This window comes from Eubalaena glacialis, chromosome 6 (genome assembly GCF_028564815.1).
Source record: "Eubalaena glacialis isolate mEubGla1 chromosome 6, mEubGla1.1.hap2.+ XY, whole genome shotgun sequence".
NCBI classification, from domain to species: domain Eukaryota; kingdom Metazoa; phylum Chordata; class Mammalia; order Artiodactyla; family Balaenidae; genus Eubalaena; species Eubalaena glacialis.
This window is the reverse complement of record NC_083721.1, coordinates 95,353,959-95,374,524: the sequence shown is the minus strand read 5'-3', so window position 1 is coordinate 95,374,524 and position 20,566 is coordinate 95,353,959. Positions and strand designations below refer to the sequence as shown.

The 20,566-nt window shown below is 41.5% G+C and overlaps 1 protein-coding gene across 3 annotated transcripts; it reads right to left on the bottom strand.

The window, feature by feature from the left end:
* Positions 1 to 1,911: 1,911 nt before the first annotated feature.
* On the bottom strand, positions 1,912 to 19,780 carry TNFSF10 (TNF superfamily member 10). Of its 3 annotated transcripts, XM_061194475.1 has the most exons (6): positions 19,598 to 19,780; positions 13,194 to 13,331; positions 9,796 to 9,838; positions 6,149 to 6,250; positions 4,296 to 4,519; positions 1,912 to 2,845 (listed from the first exon to the last, which is right to left on the bottom strand). In XM_061194475.1, the coding sequence occupies exons 1-6, from the start codon at positions 19,727 to 19,729 to the stop codon at positions 2,639 to 2,641; spliced, it is 846 nt and encodes a 281-aa protein (XP_061050458.1). In that variant the 5' UTR covers positions 19,730 to 19,780; the 3' UTR covers positions 1,912 to 2,638. The 3 variants fall into 3 exon arrangements, with proteins under 3 accessions (XP_061050458.1, XP_061050457.1, XP_061050459.1); XM_061194474.1 differs by lacking the exon at positions 1,912 to 2,845 and having other exon boundaries at positions 3,218 to 4,519; XM_061194476.1 differs by lacking the exons at positions 1,912 to 2,845; positions 4,296 to 4,519; positions 6,149 to 6,250; positions 9,796 to 9,838; positions 13,194 to 13,331 and adding an exon at positions 15,690 to 16,353 and having other exon boundaries at positions 19,599 to 19,780.
* Between the last annotated feature and the right edge of the window lie 786 nt (positions 19,781 to 20,566).

Sequence of the window (20,566 nt, the reverse complement as noted above, 5' to 3'; positions counted from 1 at the left end):
AAACATTCAGATCACAGCATTATGTCTCTGGCTCCCCAAAATTCATGTCCATTTTGCTTGCAAAATATGCTCATTCCATCTCAACAGTCCCCAAAGTCTTACTGTCTTCTAACATTAACTCAAAAGTCCAAGTTTAAAGTCTCATATACATATCCCCTGAATCAGATGTGCATGAGACTCAAGGTACGATTCATTCTGAGGTAAATTGCTCTCCATCTATGAACCCATGAAATAAAACAAGTTATGTGCTTCCAAAATACAATGGCAGGACAGGCAATAGGGTGAACTCTCCCAGCCCTAAATGGAGAAATAGGAAAGAAGGGGGTGGCAGGTCCCAAGCAAGTCCAAACCCAACGAGGCAAACATCAAATCTTAAGGCTTGAGAATAATCTTTCACCCGATACTCTGCCTGCCAGAGCCCCTGGGATATGGGAATGACCTTTTGTGCACACTGGAGCATGCCTGCCCCACAGCTTTGCTGGGGGCCGTCCAGGGGGCAATTCTCACTGGCTTGATTTGCATGCTTGCAGCTCTCCCTGTCTGGAATTGCATGCCAGTGGCTCTACTGATTTGGGGTCATGGGAGCAGCCACACTCTCATGGCTCCATTGGGCATTGCCCTGGCAGGGGCTCTCTGCAGTAACCTCATCCTCTCTGTGGTCTTCTGCCTAGGCTGGATGCCCACAGCTCTAGACAGCTCCAGACAGCTCCATTCTTTGACATCTAGGCAGAGGCAGCCTTGCCCAAGGACTCTGCTGGGCAGGGGTCTGGCCTCCATAGCTTTGGTAGCATTGCTCCCATGGCTTTGGGTGGCACCACTCACATAGCAATGGGCAAGAACTGGTCTGTTAAAACTGAAGTGATAGATTCCCACCTTTTGATACCAAGGAAGAAGGCTTAATGATCTCTAAATCGTCTTTGGGGTCTTCCTCCCTTGTCTTAAAGAATATCACATATCCATAGCTCAATAGCTCTATGAGCCCGTCCTATAAAGTCTAAGAAGTCTGACTGCTTTCCTTCATTCCTTCCTATCTCCTTCCCCGTTAGTTCAAATGGGCTGTTTTCCTTCTGGGTGGCAATAGTCATTATTCACACTGTTCAAAAACTTTACATGTAGGGACTTCCCTGGTGGCGCAGTGGTTAAGTATCCGCCTGCCAATGCAGGGGACACAGGTTCAAGCCCTGGTCCGGGAAGATCCCACATGCCGCGGAGCAACTAAGCCCGTGCTCCACAACTACTGAGCCTGTGCTCTAGAGCCCACGAGCCACAACTACTGAAGCCCGCGCGCCTAGAGCCCATGCTCCACAACAAGAGAAGCCACCGCAATGAGAAGCCCATGCACCACAATGAAGAGTAGTCCCCACTCGCCGCAACTAGAGAAAGCCCGTGTGCAGCAACGAAGACCTAACGCAGCCAAAAATAAATAAATAAAATTAATTTATATTAAAAAAAAAAGTTTATATGTAGTTCTGACACTGTATCAATTGTATTTGGAATGTAATTTGAGGCTTTTCCCAGAATATTTATTTAAACTGCCAGATGTAACTTTTTTCCTTCTAAACTTTGCCTGAAAATGTTATAATGAAAGATACTTATGTTGCACAAAGTTTGTGAATTAAAAACCAAAATGCCCATGCTACTTTGAAACAGAGGACTAAAGAAGGAGAACATACATACAAGACATCAAGATTTATAGAAAAGCAAATAGCAACCACTAAAACCAGAGTATGATCAACAGATAAATGAATAAACAAAATGTGGTATGTATTTTCCAACAATGCAATATTATTCAGCCTTAAAAAGAAATGAACTGCAGAAATTAACATAACATTGTAAATTAACTATACTTAAATTAAAAAAATTTAAAAAAAGAAATGAAATTCTGATACATACTTCAACATGGATTGAACCTTGAAGACATTATGCTAAGTCAAATAAGCCAGACATAAAAGAACAGATATTGCATAATTCTATTTACATGAGGTACATAAGACAGTCAAATTCATAAAGAAAGTAGTATGGTGATTACCAGGGGCAGGAGGAAGGGAAATTTAGGACTTACTGTTTAATGGTTACAAAGTTTTAGTTTGGGATAATGAAATGTTCTGGACATGAATAGTGGTGATGGTTGCACAAGAGTGTGAAGGTAATTAATGCCACTGAATTGTACACTCAGAAATGGTTAAATGGTAAATCTTATGTTATTTATATTTTATCACAGTTTTTAAAAAATGGATGGTATGGGTGCAAGGACGGACAACCAGGCCAATAGGAAAAGAAAGTGAGCACAGAAACAGACCCCCTGGGATGTTGGTATATGATATTAAACCTTAAAATCAGTGGGGAAAGAGTGGACTAGCCAATGAACAGTGCTGGACAACTGGTCCCTGATATGGTAAAAGATAAAATTCCATCCCTAGCTCATCACACATAAATTAAATTACAGTTGAATCCCACTATCAAACTATGAAAGGCCAAATTTAAAGATTTCAGAAAAAAAATATAGATGGTGATATCTGTGAGACATCGGTAAAAAAAGATTTCTTGAACATAGTGTACAAAGCTGTATTAGCTTCCTTGGGCTGCTAAACCAAAGTGCCAAAGACTGGGTGGCTTTCAACAACAGAAATTTATTCTCTCACAGTTCTTGAGGCCAGGAGTCCAAAGGCAAGGTGTCAGTAGATTTCTGAGGCTCTGGGTAGAATCTTTTCTTGTCTCCTGAGCTTCTGATGAGGGCCGTCAATCCTTGGAGCTCCTTGCTTGCAACTCCCTCACTCCAATCTCTGCCTCTGTTGCCACATGGAGTTCTCCCTGTGGGTCTCTGTTTCTGTTTCCAAATTTCCTTCTTTAAATAATGAGGACACCAGTCACATTATACAATATTAAGGACCCAGCCCATTCCACTATGACCTCATCTTTACTAATTATATCTGCAACAAACTTCTTTCCAAATAAGGTCACATTCTGTGGTACTGGGGAGGAGGACTTCTACATATCTTTTGTGGGGACACAATTCAACTTATAACAAAAGCATTAACTATAAAGGAAAGGACTGATATATTTTAATCACATTATATAAAAAGTGAGCAGTTTCTTTCTTTCTCCTGTAAGACATGTCAGATAAAGGATACCAGGAAAAAGAGATTAGAAGTCCTTTTCCCCATCATTAGTAATCTTGCTACTATAAAACAGAAGTACGAGATACACAAAAACTACATATTTTAACATGTCATTTTTATTGAAAAAGAAACACATTTTTAAATTTTAGTATAAAAATATAGAGTCATAATTAATTCTTGCCCATCCCTAAGTTACATTATCAAACAGTTCTTTTTTTTTTCCCCACTTTCCCAGTTCTCCTGCTCACAAGGGGCCAAATTCCCAATTTCTGATTAGCTTATCATTCATTTTAGAGTCTTTTATCAAAAATATCTTCAGTGCTTTCGGTCAGCCTGACTTTTGGGAGTGAAAAGCACATGCCATTCAGAAATATCGGGATGGCCAAAAAGTTCGTTCGAGTTTTTACATACGATTTCGTAAAATCCCGAACGAACTTTTTGGCCAACCGAAAATAGTTCCTTGTTCACTAAACATAACTTTAATTTGTTTAGTGAAATGATACGGTTTCGAATGGAATTTTCTTATTTCCAAGAGTACGAGGGTACAGGACAACTCCCACAAGGCCCCGCACTGCACCAACTCCTCTGGCACACTGCATACCCTGACCGTGACCTTTCAGTGTTCTGGTATCTTCGCAAGAGTAGACGGTTAAGGCAGAAGATGTTAATTGCTACACAAATGTTTGTAAACTGAGAACCTTCTAGATTTCTGCTAGCAAGCTGATATCAGGTAGAGTCCCAGAAGGTCTTTTGTCAGTTTCTCTTTCTTGGAATAAGTTGGTCACTTTTCAGAGATACCAAAAAAAGCTTGTGTTGTAGAATCTTGTGATTGAGGCTGCTCTGCTCAGGCTGCCTTATTTTGTCAGCTCTTTTGCAGTCTTTTCACAGTATATCACTCTGAAAAGTGAAAGGTCTCTCTGGGGGCACTGTTTTTTCTTTGCAGATCATTTAGCCAATTAAAAAGGCCCCGAAAAAACTGGCTTCTTGGTCCATGTCAATCAATTGCTCATTAGTTACAGAGACAAAAATGCGATCATTTTCCTTAAGCTCAAATATTCCACCTTGATAGATGGAATAGAGTCCATATTCTGAATCTTTAGACCAACAACTATTTCTAGCACTTTTCATCAGCAGTATGGGGTCAGGATAGCCTGTGCATTTGTAAATATATTGTACCATTTGTTTGTTTTTCTTTCTGTTCTCTTCTGTTGAAACTGTTCCCAAAACTGCCTCAGTTTCCTGAAATCGAAAGTATGTTTGGGAATAGATGTAATAAAACCCTGTTTGGTGGATAACCAGCTCTCCATTCCTCAAGTGCAAATTATTCAAGAATGAATGTCCTTTTCTTGACGACTCCCAGGAATTTATTTTCTGGCCCAAAGCTTTTTCATTCTTGGAGCCTGGGATGAAGTTTAGAGAAAAATAAAGTTAGCTTGTAGCAAAACAGGAAGTTTCCCAATAGCTGTGGCTAGCCAATGCTTTGGTTGGGATTGTAAAGAATTTTAATCTATTATAAAACTTCTTGCTCCTTCAATCTTCCAAGGATTCTAAATTCTAGTCATATAGAAATCTGGAGGCTCCCTTATCACTGTGATCTGTTGGAAGTCCCTTACTTTTTTGTACCTCATCTACTCTGAATAGTAGCACGGGAATGGTTCACTAAGATGGCAATCTTTACTCCTGCGAAGAATTTCTGTCCAGAACCCCTGTCTCCTTTCCTGTGCTGGTGAGCTCAGATCAACAATGTAGAAGGAAACCAAAAGAAACATATCTATTTCCTCAAGCTTAGAGCTCATAAATTCCTGCTATTCTTTTGGGTCTTTTTGGATTCCTCCTTGGTCTTTCTCTAACCCAGTGTCAAAAGCACCATCCAAGCAGAAGGCATTTCTAGTCCAATAAGACAGGGTACAAGGTTTGGCAAAAAGAGCCCAGATTTAAAGATCTTCAGATCTTTGGATCTTTAAATCCCAAAGACTTTGAATGAAGATGGGCCTTACTAAGATATGATATTCTTTTAAACTTTGGGCTCATCTCCATGATTGACGCAAAATTGAGTTTTTCAAGAGTTGAAAACAACTATCATATTAATTGATGAATAGTAAACAGGAATAGTGAAATAACGATCTCACTCATAGGCAGAACATGTCAACGATTTACAAAACATGAGTTCAGGAATACCATGAAGGCAACTGCCCAGAAAAAAACAAACAAAAACCAACCAACCAACAAAAAAACCCAACAACCTTTTCATTCATTAACTGATGCCTGAAATTTCTTTAACCTGGGACAAAACTTTTTACAATAATAAAAGCACTACTTATTGAGTACTTGCAATGCAACAGCATTTTGCATTAATCTTCACTGTTTTATGAGTTAAAGATTATCTCTACTTTGTATATGAAGAAAATGAAGCTTGATTGTATTAAGTAATTTGCTCAAAACAAAGAACTAGGTAAGGAGTAGCTGGGATTCCAATGTGGGTATTTAGATTGCAAGACCCATGCACTAACCACAGCAGTATACGGACACCTGTTCTACAGTTAATAATTAGGCTTAACCTATTTGGTTAAACCATATGAAACTGACATTTCTGTAAGTGCAAAGTGGTCAAATATTGGCCAACTTTTTATGGTTCAACCTAATACAAATGCCACTGGGAGGCCTTGGTGACTCATGGGGAAAGTAGATGACTGATTTAGAACCTTTGAAGAGGAGAAAGATTTGATGAAAGAGAGAGAAATTACTTTAAAAAAATAAAGAAGAAGAAAAGCAAAAATGGGGGCATGGGAAACTCAAAGTTCTCCCACTTCCACTTCAGAATTTTCTTGAAGCCAGTTATGCCAGGGCAGTAACTAAGCTATTCATCTCGTAATCTTGCTTCTGAAAAGAGTCAATCTGAGACTTGATTACTGCTGAGCATTTTGTAGATAGCCATATAAACATTTCCGATACAAGTTAAAAGAATAAATTATTTGGAACAAATTCTTCCATTCCCTTCTTTTAAACCATATATTCATTGTTTCTCTTACTTAGAACTGAGAAGGTGCTTTTCCGATTGGTCCCAGTTATGTGAGCAGCTACCCTCTGAGGACCTTTTTCTCTTTCTAGGTGAGGAAGATTTTGTTGCTTTTCTAAAAGAGAAATGACAAAGAATCATCAGCACTTGTCAAACATGTCTCAGATACATTGCTGTTCACAGCTCTTATCAATCAAGCATTGTAGGCACATTGGGCTCCCAAAGTTGATTATATGGGTTTTCATAAAACCAATTTACATTTTAGTATTATAATCAGTCTACTTCAGCCTATGTTGAATTTGAAAAGTACTTTAGATGGGAAGGATAAGCAGTAACTTGGGCTAAAATTTATCGACATCTCAGGGGTAAGGTTCAACTAGAATATAACAAAGTGAAGATTCTGACCCTTTTCCTAAACTACAATAATAACAACAAAACTGTGGACTTATAATATTCCTGCTGAGGCATTTAAAGTGCACTAATAACCAGGTACTGGCAAATTTCCACTTTGAGTTATATATAGAAACAGAGTGATGCCAATTTTTATCGTCTCAATTATTTTTTCCTCCCTGCTACATACTACCTACTCTAAAGGAGTAGCAGTGATAACAATTGTCCAGAGATGCTACAAACTGGTATCCAACAGTCATTTCCCTCACCTCCCAAAGGGAATATGAAATGACATAATGGTCATGATAACCAGTATATGAGCATAAAAATCACTGATTCACTAGATCATAATAAATAACATTTATTGACCACCATCCGAAGTACTTTGGAGCAGACGGAAAGACTACAAATTCAACAAACTACTCTTTTAAAAAATCAGCTCAAACTTCCCAGGATGTTTACGCTGGTTGTTGAGATAAATTATACATTTTCATCAAGCAAATACGTCCAGGGACAAGGCAGTGCTCCACAGGGACTTCAAAGATTAATCACTGATTACACTGACTGAGCCCTCAAGGGACTTACAGTTTTTAGGGAAGACACAAATTAGAAAGTGAAAATTAACCTATAAGAAATAGAAATGAAGGGTGATGGTTGTTCAGGGGAGGGAAAGATTCCTATTTGTTGGAGAGCTGAGGTCAGGGGAGGGTTTGGACTAAGGCCCTTTCATTCACTTACTCCAGCAAACCAAAGTGCCCATCACATCTATGCCTGACACTCTTCTAGAAAGATGGAGAAAGAACTATAAACAAATGAATGCAAGAAAGCATTTGAGGGGCAGGACAATTCTCTGAAATGCGTGGGGCTGGGGAGGCTTGGGACCCACAGCAATGGGAAAAGGGCATTCCCAGAGATCTAGAATAGTGTCCCCAAGGCAGGATGCACAAAGCATTCCTGGGACACAGGCATCAGAGGAGTTCAGTTTCAGGCTTGAATGAGGATTTAAACTATAGAGGATTTGAATGTTAGACTAAGAGATTTGAAGTTTTACAGACATGGGAAGACTCTGGAAGGTTTTGATCAGGGAAGCAAAAAGATATGTGTTGTGCTTTAGGCTAAACTACCTCATAGTAAGGTTTGATGGGTAGAAGGTGAGAGGGCTGTAGATTGGTGAGTTAGCAGACGGCTGTAATTGATCAGGTCTGAGAACAGGAAGCTTTAATCTAGGCTAGTAGTAGAAGAAACTGACAGGAGGTGATAAAATTTCGTAGGTGAGGAAGGAATGCTAACGAGTCTCTCCATCTATTTGGTGTTGTTACTTATTCAGGATAGGTGGGTGTGTGCACAATACTGAAGACCAAACACAGCATGGTGAAGTACAGTCAATTACGTGTTACTCTCAGAATGCTCAGTTTTCAAGGTTGATGTGTCCATTTACTTTTAACCACCATTGATAAATAATTCATAATGCCTTGACTGCCCCTAGACCGTAACACTTTATTTTAAAATATTCAGTAATGGAATCCAGTTACAAATGTCTTGCATTTGAGGTCATTGCAAGGATATGGGAAAGCCTAGCTTTAAAAGCAAATTCTGAAGAGAGGACATTTCCTACTGGCTATAGCAAACAGCTCCTGGAAAAGAAGTCTGTGAATATGTATATTTGGGTGTCATGGATACATCTTGGTGTACTGAGGAGTATACGATTTCTATGCCCCACTGGGATGAATAAAAAAGAATATTTTTCTTCCAACACTGAAAATAGTACATGCATCTACTGTAGACCATGGATCTGGTGTTCCTCATTAGAAGAGAAGTAGTGTTCAACATTCCTACTACTGCTTTTGCCTTCGGGGAAATGACCAGAAAGAATGCTTAGACCCTGGGACCAGGTCTTGCCTTCGTATTTAATAAAGCCCATTTAATAAAGGATGGTGGGGATTGTCAAGGGATGAGGAAGCTTATTGTAATGGAAAAGGATAGCTGAAAATTAGGAAGACATCATTAATAAAATATCTATTAAAAAACTGATTCTTCTCTGCCAGGCTGGTGTACCCCAGGACTGTAAGTCTCTGGTACACGTATGCAGGCTGGTATGATTATTAACAGGGGAAAATGGGGCTATGGTGAGCCAAATGCAAAGCAGCAGTAAATTTAATTCATCAGTTGTATTTACTTACGTATTGATTTTAAAAATATGTATTAAGAACTTTCTGTGTAGAGAGGGATGGTGGCACAACAACGTGAATGTACTAACGGCCACCAAATTGTGCGCTTCAAAATGGTTAGTTGTATGTTATGTGAATTTCATCTCAGTCAAAATACACACACACACATGCACATGAACACACACACCAAAGGCGGTGCAGGTAAGGACCGGGGGGATAAGAGAGACTCTACTAGGCTTGAGGTGTACAGATAAGTCTAGGAATAGAGAGGTGCAAGAAAGAGGCATGTTTTCTGTCTTTGTGGATTTTTAATCTAGTAGGGAATCAGACAGAACACAGAGAATATTTATATATTTTCCTTTGATTTATATATATATCAATCAAAGGAAATGAACAAGATAAGTGTGATAGAAAAAATAGGATGTGGGTGAACTTACTTAGAAAGTTGGTCAGGGGAGTTCTCTCTGAGAGGTGATGAGTAGGTGATGAGGATGGAGGGTGAGAAGGAGGTGGTTATGTGAAAATCCAGGAATGGAAGAAGCCAGTTGGAGGACTAGAGAAGTCGGCCTGGGCAATAACAATGAAGGCGGTTGTGGGTCAAGAGCAGGCTGGTGACCATCAGCGGAGAGAGCCAAGGTGTGGGGACTGCAGGATGAGGATTTCGGGTGGGTAGACGGATTGTTGGGAAAGAGATGATGGAGCAGGAGGCTTTGCATAAAGAAAGGCTTAGAGCCTAGGGGTGGTCAGAAGCAGAGAAGATGGGTAAATTTGGAGCTCTTTTTTTCCAGCTATGCTCCAGAAAGTTACCCACATTAGAAGGTAAAAATAAAGAATTGAAGAAGTTGAGGTGAAAGGAAAATCCACGTTGGAAGAATAAAATTCAGATGAAATGAAGTTCAGACCATAGGTGGGTCACAGATTTGCTTCTGAGCTTTCTAGCTGCCAATGCAAAGAGGGAAATAGAATCAAGCAGCTTGAGACACTGAGCAGTGGTCAGAGGTGGGATGTGTGGATGGGAGCAGAGAGAAAGAGGATGGAGAGCTATTCACCCTATCACAAGGTTGACAGTAGAAAATTAAAATAACAACAAAAAGAATACTACCTGGAATTGAAGGAATGGTTTCCTCATAGGTTCTCAAAATGATCTGCAAATAGTATTGAATAAAGCTTGTTAATTTCCCTAAACATTTAGACTGACTATAGAATGTCTGTGGCTCTTCTTGCTGATGTCTAACAGAAAATTTCCACCTAAGATATCAACCTAGGCAGCTTTAAGTTGTCCAAGCGTAGAGTGTGTGGGGTAGGGTGGGAGCTGGGATGAATATGGAGGCAGCTGTCCCTACTGTTGATGGAAGGATGGTCCTCTGTCTGGGAGACTTCTGTTTCTGGATGAAGTCTTTGAAAGGCCATACCTGGAGCAGACAGGAGCAAGGAGTCATCCTTCTCCAAGTTAGGTCAGCCTAATGTTCCCCAGGTCTCCCTGTGGCTGACGGATGCGGTGGCCATGTCACCGCACTTTCTGAGTGTGTGTGTCTGCATGCATGCATGTGTATAAGTGTATTGTCTGTGTGTGTCTGCATGCATGCATGTGTATAAGTGCATTGTCTGTGTGTGTCTGCATGCATGCATGTGTATAAGTGCATTGTCTGTGTGTGCCTGCATGCATGCATGCATGTGTATAAGTGCATTGTCTGTGTGTGTCTGCATGTATGTGTGTGTACAGTGCATTGTGTGTGTAGCTGCATGCATGCGTGTATAAAGGCACTGTGTCAGAGTCCAGGAGCTTTAAATTATCGGACATACCCAAGACTCAAGGTGTAAGGCACACTCCCTCTGTCTCATGGTGCCCACAGACACACGCAGCCCATCCAGCGGTGACCTGGTAGCACCATGTCACTCTCTCATTTCTGAGAATGTGGCTGAGACATTCTCAACATAAAGATATTTTACCAAATTCCCATATCTTACTAAACACTTCATATCACTTTCTTTGTGCTAACCAGTGGGGAAAACCAGTAATAAAGAACGAAATCTAGGGCTTCCCTGGTGGCGCAGTGGTTGAGAATCTGCCTGCCAATGCAGGGGACACGGGTTCGATCCCTGGTCTGGGAAGATCCCACATGCCGCAGAGCAACTGGGCCCGTGAGCCACAATTACTGAGCCTGCGCGTCTGGAGCCTGTGCTCCGCAACAAGAGAGGCCGCGATAGTGAGAGGTCCGCGCACTGCGATGAAGAGTGGCCCCCACTTGCCACAACTAGAGAGAAAGTCCTCGCAAAGAAACGAAGACCCAACACAGCCATAAATAAATAAATAAATTAATTAATTAATTAAAAAAAAAAAAAAAAAAGAACGAAATCTAGCCTTTCTGTTAAATGAGCCGACCCTGACGTGACTCACCCATGGCTTTAAATGCCTCTCCACTCAGTTCTGTCACCCCTGGGGGCTTTGCCCATCCTTGCCCACCTTTCCCATCACTGTTGTTAATTACACAACTGTCAGAAACTCCCTTCCTCTGTACTCTCGCTCCAAGTCAGAAGCCCTCTTCTTTTTCCTCTGTCAAAAGCTCTGACCCCGGATAATGGGGGGCTGCCTGTAGGGCAATGGGCACTGGTGTGTGGGAAGGGAAGCAAGGGGTGGCCTCAGCACATTAGCTCTCTCACTCCCATTCTGGGCCAGAAAGGAAGGAAGGAAAAAGGAGGAGGAGGAAAGGGAAAAGGGTAAGTCCTACAGTGTGGTCCTTAACACGGTGCCACCAAGAAAAAAAAAAAAAGATTATAGTACAATCAGATGGCCTGGATTCAAATCTGTTCATTAGCAGCCCTGGGAAACTTTACTCAAGTTACTTAACTGATACGAACTACTTTAATTTCTTCATCTATTTTTTTTTTTAAAAGAAGATAATAATGATTCCTTCCTCACAGAGCTGTTTGAGGATTAAGGGAGATAATATACATAATGGGCATAGGATATTTATGGGAAATTGTCTGTTCACTTCACGGTGCCTGGAAAAATGGGGAACTCTCTTCCCCTCCTACACTCTCATCCACCGCTGTGTGCCCTCTCTTCTCTAGTCAGCGGCAGGATGTGAGAATGGGAGGGAGGGGGGAAGAGCAGGAAAGAGACCTGTAAAACCCACCCATACGGCTTCTCTCATCTCCCCACTCCCAGGCCCAGCATCCAGCCCCCCCTCCTCGGTCTCCAGATTTCTACTCTAGTTCTGAGTTTCTCTCCTCTGCCACCAGTGGGTTTGCCACCCTCCCTCTAATCCTAGGAACCGTGGGGTCCCATTCCTCAGGTTCCTCAGGACACTTCCGCAACCCTGGGTCTTTCCTGGTGTTTTTCACTTGGGGCAATGGAGTCCCAGCTGCTCCAGGACAGCTTGTGCGCGGCAGGTGTCCTGCCCACGATTCCAGGGCAGCCGTGGAGCAGATGTGTTTCTAGGACAACCAGGTGGAAGTCTGATTTCATTTCTCATAGAAATAGCATCACAGGTGATGCTGGGCTTTACTGCGAGGACTGCTTAGGGTTATAAATCAGAGCCTAACCACCGACATAACACTGTTTCTATGGAAGGACACACTGAGTACCAGACAATAGACTTACAATCATTTCTTTAAAACGCATCCTCCTCCTACCCTGGGAATGTCCCCAGTAATTTTTTTAAACAATGAAGTTTACAATTTTCATGTTTGTGTTCACAGCTGGCCTTTCCGGATACGCAGAAGGTAAATGTTATTAATGCCATCTTACAAATAAGGAAGCAGCCTGAGAGAAGAAACTATATTTGACATGTCCGGTCACTGAAAGTATAATTAAGTAATCATATTTAGTGAAATAAACTGTTAGCTAACATAAAGTTTCTGCTGGAGATCCTATTTAAGCAACTTTCACAAACAGAAAATAATATTTTGTAACGTGTCATTTATTAACTATAGATTGAGATGTCATCACCTTCAATTTCTCAAAGTATCTCTTTCTTCCCTCTTCCTTTCCTCTTTCTTCATCTCTATATGCATACAAAAATAAATAAAGACTTAATTCCAGAGAACAACAATGTGGCGACACAAGGGCTTGTAAGAAAAAGAAAACAAAAACAAAAGAAAAAATAACAGAGAACAACAATGTGGGAGGAATATAAAACACCATTATTTGGTTTCTTTTGTCTTCTGAATGAAAAAAGAAATCACGCACATCCTTTATTGCTGTGTGACCTTGAACACATTGCTCTGTCCGTGCCTCAGTTTCCACAAGGTGAGATAAAAAGTTTAGACTAGATGAAGGAGCTCTCTGGAGGAGAGGAATAAACTCTAGACCAGGAGTCAATCAGGACCCACTGTTTGGTGCTGTCCCATCTTTTCCTAGTTCGGTGAATTTGGGGACAATCACTTAAACACTCTGTTTCCTCCCTTACAAAATAAGGACTCTAGACTTGATCTAAAATATTCCTTCTCCTCTGACCTTCTATGCCTGCTGGTAAAGGGACCCCGTGGTTCACTTACCTTTCTAACAAACTGACGGAGTTGCCACTTTACATGCCAGCAGGGGTTGATCATACTCTCGTCATCACTGGCATCCCAAGAACTGTCATCGTCCTTTAAGAAGCAGGCTATGCCACTTTTGGAGTACTTGTCCTGCATCTGGGTTGAGATGAATGTAACACAATATTATGCACAAGTGCTTTTTCTTTTTGTTCATTCACAAGTTAAAACAACAGAAGCTGATGACAGGTTCAGAGAAGTCTTAGCACCTTGGAAAAGCTCATTGCCTGAAGTAAAAGTAAGCATGCCGTCCTTTGTCCTTTGAATAAAGGTAAGCAGTTGGATGTGGTGGAAAGGAAACAGGTGTGGGCCAGGCATCCAGGGTCACAATGCCCTTTGCTGCGCCTGCCCTTGAGCAGTCGTATGTCCCTCAACAAATTGCTTCTACCCTTCGACATCTCTTCTTCATCTGCATTTTGAGCTGGCTCACTGTGGTGATCTTTGAGGTTCCTTCCAGCTCTGACATAGTGTGATTCCCATCCTACAGCTAGAAAGCCACCAGGTACAAAGTAGGCAGTGGAGTTTGTTTACATTCCAGGATCCTAAATAAAAAATTAGCCAAAGCCTTTAGGGTGCAGGTAATATTCTGTTTTTTGATCTGAGCTTTGATTGTCTTAGTAGATTCTAGTTATTGTTGGATTTCTACTCCTCTGGATGGCAGAATCCAGACTACATTGCCACTAGACATTTGAATGTCCACACCAGCTAGGGGTTTACCTGCAGAGACTCGAAACACCATTGGAAGGTTTGCTGCCTTCTTCTGATTGAGGGTAAACATTTACAATGGCTAGATCATTGCCAACAAAGTCTGTGCTTGATGTTACACACACACACACACACACACACACACACCCCAAACCATCCAGAGCACTCCAGAATGACAACTGATAAATCTTACGAAGAAAAACAGGATGTTCATGCAAGGTCAGATTTTTTTTTCTTTTTCCTGTTTTCATTTTTAACAACTGGGATTCAGGAGATGTTATTTCTCTGTACAAATCCATTGAATTGCCTTTCTCTGGGGAAATAAATGGGAAAATAGCCATTTTTATCTGTTATTTGAACTTAGGGGACTTCAAAGCTTGAAGGAAAGATCAAACTTAACGATGATCTGCTCCCTCCTATAGAAAGATGATCTCATTCCAAATCAAAATAACTTAAATATTTACGAGAGCTTTCAGCCAGAATCATGCAGGTCTGTATTGTCAGCCATGTGCTCCTTGGACATTTGATCAGGTCTCTCAAGCATAAAAGTGACAAACCTGAGTTAATTAATTCCTTCCCCACACTCTGGCATAGAACATTCATTTACTTTTAAGTAAAGGTTTATTTTCTTTCTTCCTTTTTAAAATTCCAAGAGTAAAACATTCGCCTAGTAGATGTAGTGGGGGGTGACAGCTGGGACCACCTGAGTTATGACTGGCAATGAAATTAGACACCATTCCTTTGATCCTACCCACCTCCATGTTCTTCTACTGTAGACATTAATTTTCATCTGCAATTTATGTGAGCTTAAAAAGCCTTTCCAAGGAAGGAACTCAATTTAGAAATAGAAGAGCATGTCTAGCAAACTGAGGGGAGGATCAGGGAAGAAGAGCTGGATTCACCAACAAGGCCTAAGGGTAGTTCCAGGAAGAACAGTTTTATTAGCCATGGTCCCAGCCCAGCAGGACTGAGTATGCCTTGGCCAGGCGTTGACTTGATGAAACTGAATAAACAGGCTTAGCTAATTTCCGTAACCTGTTGGGACAAAACAATGTGCATGACACAGAAGGGAGGGAGCAACTTGTCATCTTACTTCACAGCAGTTGGAAGCTGTCTCAGCATGAAAGGGCTGAGTGCCCGGGAGGCTGAGGCTAGGGGCAGGAAAGGGCAGAGTTGAGAGGTGCTGGGATCAGGTGGTCAGGGTAGCTGACATCCCCTGTGAAGTCAAGTGGCGTTTGAGACAGTGGAAGAGAGCAGGGGCCAGCCCAGGTCAGGACCAACTGCTGGCCTCTGGAGACCCTCTGGAGATTTTCCAGAAACACTTTCAGGAGGTGGGGAGGGAGAACCTTGAAAACTAAGGTCCTAAGTAGATGTGGGAGGGAGTCGGACAAGCTAGTGAGACTCCACTGTTAACCCAGATTGAACGAAGCCTAAAGACGCTGAGGATACACAGGCAGCCTGGAAAATATAGAAAATTATAGAATACTTTTCTAAAATAAAACCCTCCGATCCACCCTCATTCCACCTCCTAGTTAACCTTTGGATGATCTCTTTTTTTACAGGGTTGAGATCAGACTGGGTGTGGGCAATTTTGCATGTGGTTGTTTTCTCTTAAGACTATACAAAAATGCCATGCTCTTTAGATATGTATGAAAATCATATGGATAGCATAGATATTTTTACAACATTAGCTGTAGAAAATTGATAAAATATAGAAAAATTAAAAAGAGGCACCCATAATTCTACCCTCTAAAGATCTCAACTTATTTCTCCTTCTAGATATTTTTAATGCTTACATTGGGTTGGCCAAAAAGTTCGTTCGGGATTTTCAACGGCAAACCCTGAACGAAATTTTTCGCCAACCCATATTGACTTCTGAACAACAGAAAGCCCCCAGACACTCTGCATCCCATCCCCACATGTTTCATATTTAGTAGTTTCCTCTACAGACCTGGACCAACACAGGTAACTGACACATGGGCAAGGTGGTGCTATGGTTATTCCAAGAATGATTAATGATGATTAATATGATGTCACTCTCCCCCTTTCCTTTTCACATCCTTTCACACTTTGAGGTTGAATTTCCTACAGCACTTCTCGGGCTGGGGCTGTTCTCTTGGTAACCACATCTGGGTGTTGGGGGCAGGGGGACGAGTGTGCTATTTTTATCTAGACACCTTTAGAAGGAGAGAGGTGGCTATTGCCCTTGGTTCTGAGAAGTGGATTCCACTCGACTGCTGCTGTTGCTGTCACAAACAGTGTGACTGTCTGGGCCAGGGCCAACCAGTCCTTGGCAGGGGTTGAAGTCAGCAGGGTGGAGTCCTTTGCTGGCTGGCTGGCTCAGAGACTTCAAGGTGGCAGCACTGATCCTCTCTGCTGCCCAGACATTAGTCTCTGACAATCAGTTTCTGCAAACCACAAATAGCATAAAGGATCATTTATGGACATCAGTGGATAACGGTCTCCTTCTCCTTTGTCTTCCCCATCTATAATGCCACAGCAATAGGTAGTCCCCTTGTCATAAAACTTTCTCAGAGACATAGACTTCAGAGGCTAAGCCCATATTTATTGTTCATGCTCGCAGGTCTACAGGCTTAATTGTGAGGGTCCAATCCAACATCCCTCAGCCCGGCTCAACCCACACTCCCTATAATCCTTGCCCACTGTATCTTCTGCAAATTTTTGCTTGCCAAAGTGAAACCTGTGATCTGATTTAGGAAATTAATACTTGTGTTGAATATGCTTTTCCAAACTCTACACAGTCACCCAAAGAGATTCAGATTCATTTTCCCTTGTATAAATTCCTGATGAAGAGGGTGACAACTCCAAGAGACTTCTCAATGCTGATTACAATGGTTACCATTTACTGAGCCCCTATTTAATGCCTGGGTTCAAAATTGGGCTTCACCTTTTACCTAACTTCCCTGAGTCTTAGTTTGTTCATCTATAAAATGGGGTAATTATATTTACTTTATAGAATTGTTATGAGGATTAAATAGGGCAGTATTTTGAAAGTTTCTGGAACAGTTTTTGCTCAATATCTCTTAATTCTCTTCTTTCTGATACTCTTAATAAATTCTTCTGCATGTCTATACAGAAGTGTACACATATAAACATGCAGTCAGGAAAAATGTGTGCAAGTGGGGAGATGTTAAGCTTTGAAATTTCCATTTTTATAGAATTCAAAGAAACTTGATCATGTACACAGACAATTGCATAACTCAGATCAGTAAAGAACGAGTTGATTCAGTCTTAAAATGAGGCCAACTTGTAATGTTAGCAAATTGAGAGAACCTCTTGTATATGGAGACACAGACTCACTATTTATACTGCAAAGTTAACAAAGTTTAGGACATGCTGGCTCCAAACTGGGAAACACAGCAGCATTCCAGCCTCTCGGGCAGACATAGAACTAAAAGGCATGATTATAATCACGTTGATTTTTTTCCTTACAAATACAGGCTCTTTGAAATTGCCCTATAACAAAGCTGACTTTACTGGCCATCGAATGGTAGTGATCATTTGTATAATTACTTGTTGACGCTTGTTTTATTCACTTCATTTCCAAAGGAAATTCCCAACCAGTTGAGAGCCAAGTTTATACTCCACAGGATATACAAACTGCATTTATTTCCTTAACAGATAAACACTATTTTGTATTTGTCCAAGACCCTTAGCCTTGCATTTCCTGCCCAGCTGACAGATTTGATGTTGCATTGCCACCATGCAGCAGGGTGCTGTTCAGCACAGGGGGAGATAGGTTAACCCTACCGACACCCTGCTGTGGTGGGAGGAGCATTCCCTATGAGCTGAGCTGGGTCCAGCTCTGCTTCCAAATTTCTGCCTGAGCTCGGATAAGTCATTTCTCTGGCAGTCTCTAGTCTCACCTATACAATGAGGGGTGTCCAAAATTCCTTCCAGCTCGAAGTTCCCTACTATACAATATACAATTAGTCAAAATATACACAGAAACTCCTATACTGTTGGTGGGAATGTAAATTGATATAGCCACTATGGAGAACAGTATGGATGTTCCTTAAAAAATTGAAAATAGAGCTACCATATGATCCAGCAATCCCACTCCTGGGCATATATCTGGAGAAAACCATAATCTGAAAGGATACATGCACCCCAATGTTCATTGCAGCACTATTTACAATAGCCAGGACATGCAAGCAACCTAAATGTCCATCGATGGAGGAATAGATAAAGAAGATGTGGTACTGTATACAATGGAATATTACTCAGCCATAAAAAATAACAAAATAATGCCATTTGCAGTGACATGGATGGACCTAGAGATTGTCTTACTGAGTGAAGTAAGTCAGACAGAGAAAGACAAATATCATATGATATTGCTTATATGTACAATCTAAAGAAATGGTACAAATGAACCTATTTACAAAACAGAAGTTGAGTCACAGATGTAGAAAACAAGCCAGGGGGGAATGGGGGGGAGGGATAAATTGGGAGACTGGGATTGACATATACACACTACTGTATATAAAATAGATAACTAATAAGAACCTGCTGAATAGCACAGGGAACTCTATTCTATACTCTATAATGACCTATATGGGAATAGAAATCTAAAAAAGAGTGGATAGGGACTTCCCTGGCGGTCCACTGATTAAGACTTTGCCTTCCGATGCAGGGAGTGAGGGTTCAATCCCTGGTCAGGGAGCTAAGATCCCACATGCCTTGTGGCCAAAAAACCAAAACATAAAACAGAAGCAATATTGTAACAAGTTCAATAAAGACTTGAAAAATGGTCCACATCAAAAAAATCTTTAAAAAAAAATTTTAAGAGTGGATATCATTCTATTTGAGTAGAACCAGTTTTGCTATCTTTTAAAGAGTCATTAAAGAAAGATTTGTGAACCCTAAAAAAAAAAAAAGAGTGGCTATATGTCTATGTGTAACTGACTCACTTTGCCATACAGCAGAAACGAACACAACATTGTAAATCAACTATGCTCCAATAAAAAAAATTAAATGAAAAAAATATATACACAGAAAGCCAAAAGCTGGAGTTGACTTATTTTCAGTAATTTTGCATTCAAAATCCACTGGAATTAGCCACATTTGGAACACAAAACAGCATTATTACAAGTGGTTTAGAGCCTGGCTTTGGGTTAAGCCTCAGCTCTGCCCTACTCCCTGTGTCCTGGCAGTACAGTGGTGAAGGTTGGTTATTCTTTCAACAAGTGTTTAGTGAACACCTACTAGGTGGGAGCTCTGTGCTAGAGCCTAGAGGTGTCACAGAAAGCAAAAGCAGACACAGTCCTGCCCTGATGCAGCTCCTCTCACTCCCAAGAATTTGAGTCAAGAGCTATAAAGCATTAAGCAGAAAGCACTCAATGAACGGCAGCTGTTAATATTATAACACTCTGTTGAAGACAAAACTACGTCAGGAGTTTTGCTGCCCGCATCTGCTAGTAACTGGTGGAGCCAGTTCTGTAACTGCACTTTGTGCACATCGTCCCTTCAATGCACTTTTGCAAAGTCCTCAGTAACGATATGCATTCGCAGTTAGGGTCCCCAGGCAGAGAAAGAGAGGATTCTCTTCCTCTGTAAAGTCTTCCCAGAGGAGCCAATAAAGGCAGTTAACCGGAGGGTTGCCAAGAGCCTCTGTCAGAGAGCGTGTGCATTGTACTGACCTGCTTCAGCTCGTTGGTGAAGTACACGTAAGTCACGGCCACACAGAGGGCCTGCAGGAGCACCGTGAAGATGAGGATCAGTGCGCAGGTCTGCCCAGGGCTGGGGCCCCCTGGAGCCTGCATCAGGGCCATGGTCCTGTCAGAGTCTCACTGCCACGGAGTGAAAGAGGCAGCAGCTTATGGTTGGCGTGAGAGGAGAAGTGGGTGGGGCGTGGAGTCTGAGTTTTGCTTACTGGAAAAAAGAATCAAAATGAAACTGAAACTTAAGACAAACAGGGAAAACAAAACATTTGAGGGTTACACAACTGCAAGCCTAGGAATCCCAAACCACTAGAAGCTAGCAAGAGGCAAGGAGGGTCCAACTACAGGCTTCGGGGGGTGCAAGGTCCTGCCGACTCCTTGGTTTTTGACATCTAGCCTCCAGAACTGCAAGACAACACATTTCTATTTGTGCTGCTTCATTGTGGCAGCCCTAGGAAATGAATACAGCTTCTATTTGATTAGAAAGGTGAAAAAAATCTAAGTGTTGCCATCACAATAGCTACAATCCATTAATCAAAATAAGATCTTGGGGACCTGCCTGGTGGCACAGTGGTTAAGAATCCACCTGCCAATGCAGGGGACACGGGTTTGATCCCTGATCCGGGAAGATCCCACATGCTGTGGAGCAACTAAGCCTGTGCGCCACAACTACTGAACCTGTGCTCTGGAGCCCGCAAGCCACAACTACTGAGCCCGCGTGCCTAGAGCCCGTGTTCCGCAACAAGAGAAGCCACCGCAATGAGAAGCCCACGCACTGCAACGAAGAGTAGCCCCTGCTCACCACAACTAGAGAAAGCCTGTGCCCAGCAACAAAGACCCAACGCAGCCAAACATAAATAAATAAATAAATAAATAAATAAATAAATTAAAAAAAAAAAAGGCTGAGATCTCCATTTAAAAAAATAAAATTGCTTTGAAATGGCCACT

Excerpts from the sequence above, each read along its gene's own strand:
- TNFSF10 (XM_061194474.1), bottom strand. The coding sequence starts at position 19,729 with ATGGCCCTGATGCAGGCTCCAGGGGGCCCCAGCCCTGGGCAGACCTGC. Across the intron at positions 9,839-13,193 it reads TCCGTCAGTTTGTTAGAAAG|ATCATTTTGAGAACCTATGA; the intron begins GTAAGTGAACCA and ends TACTATTTGCAG. Across the intron at positions 4,520-6,148 it reads AAGCACCTTCTCAGTTCTAA|GCTCCAAGAATGAAAAAGCT; the intron begins GTAAGAGAAACA and ends ACTTCATCCCAG.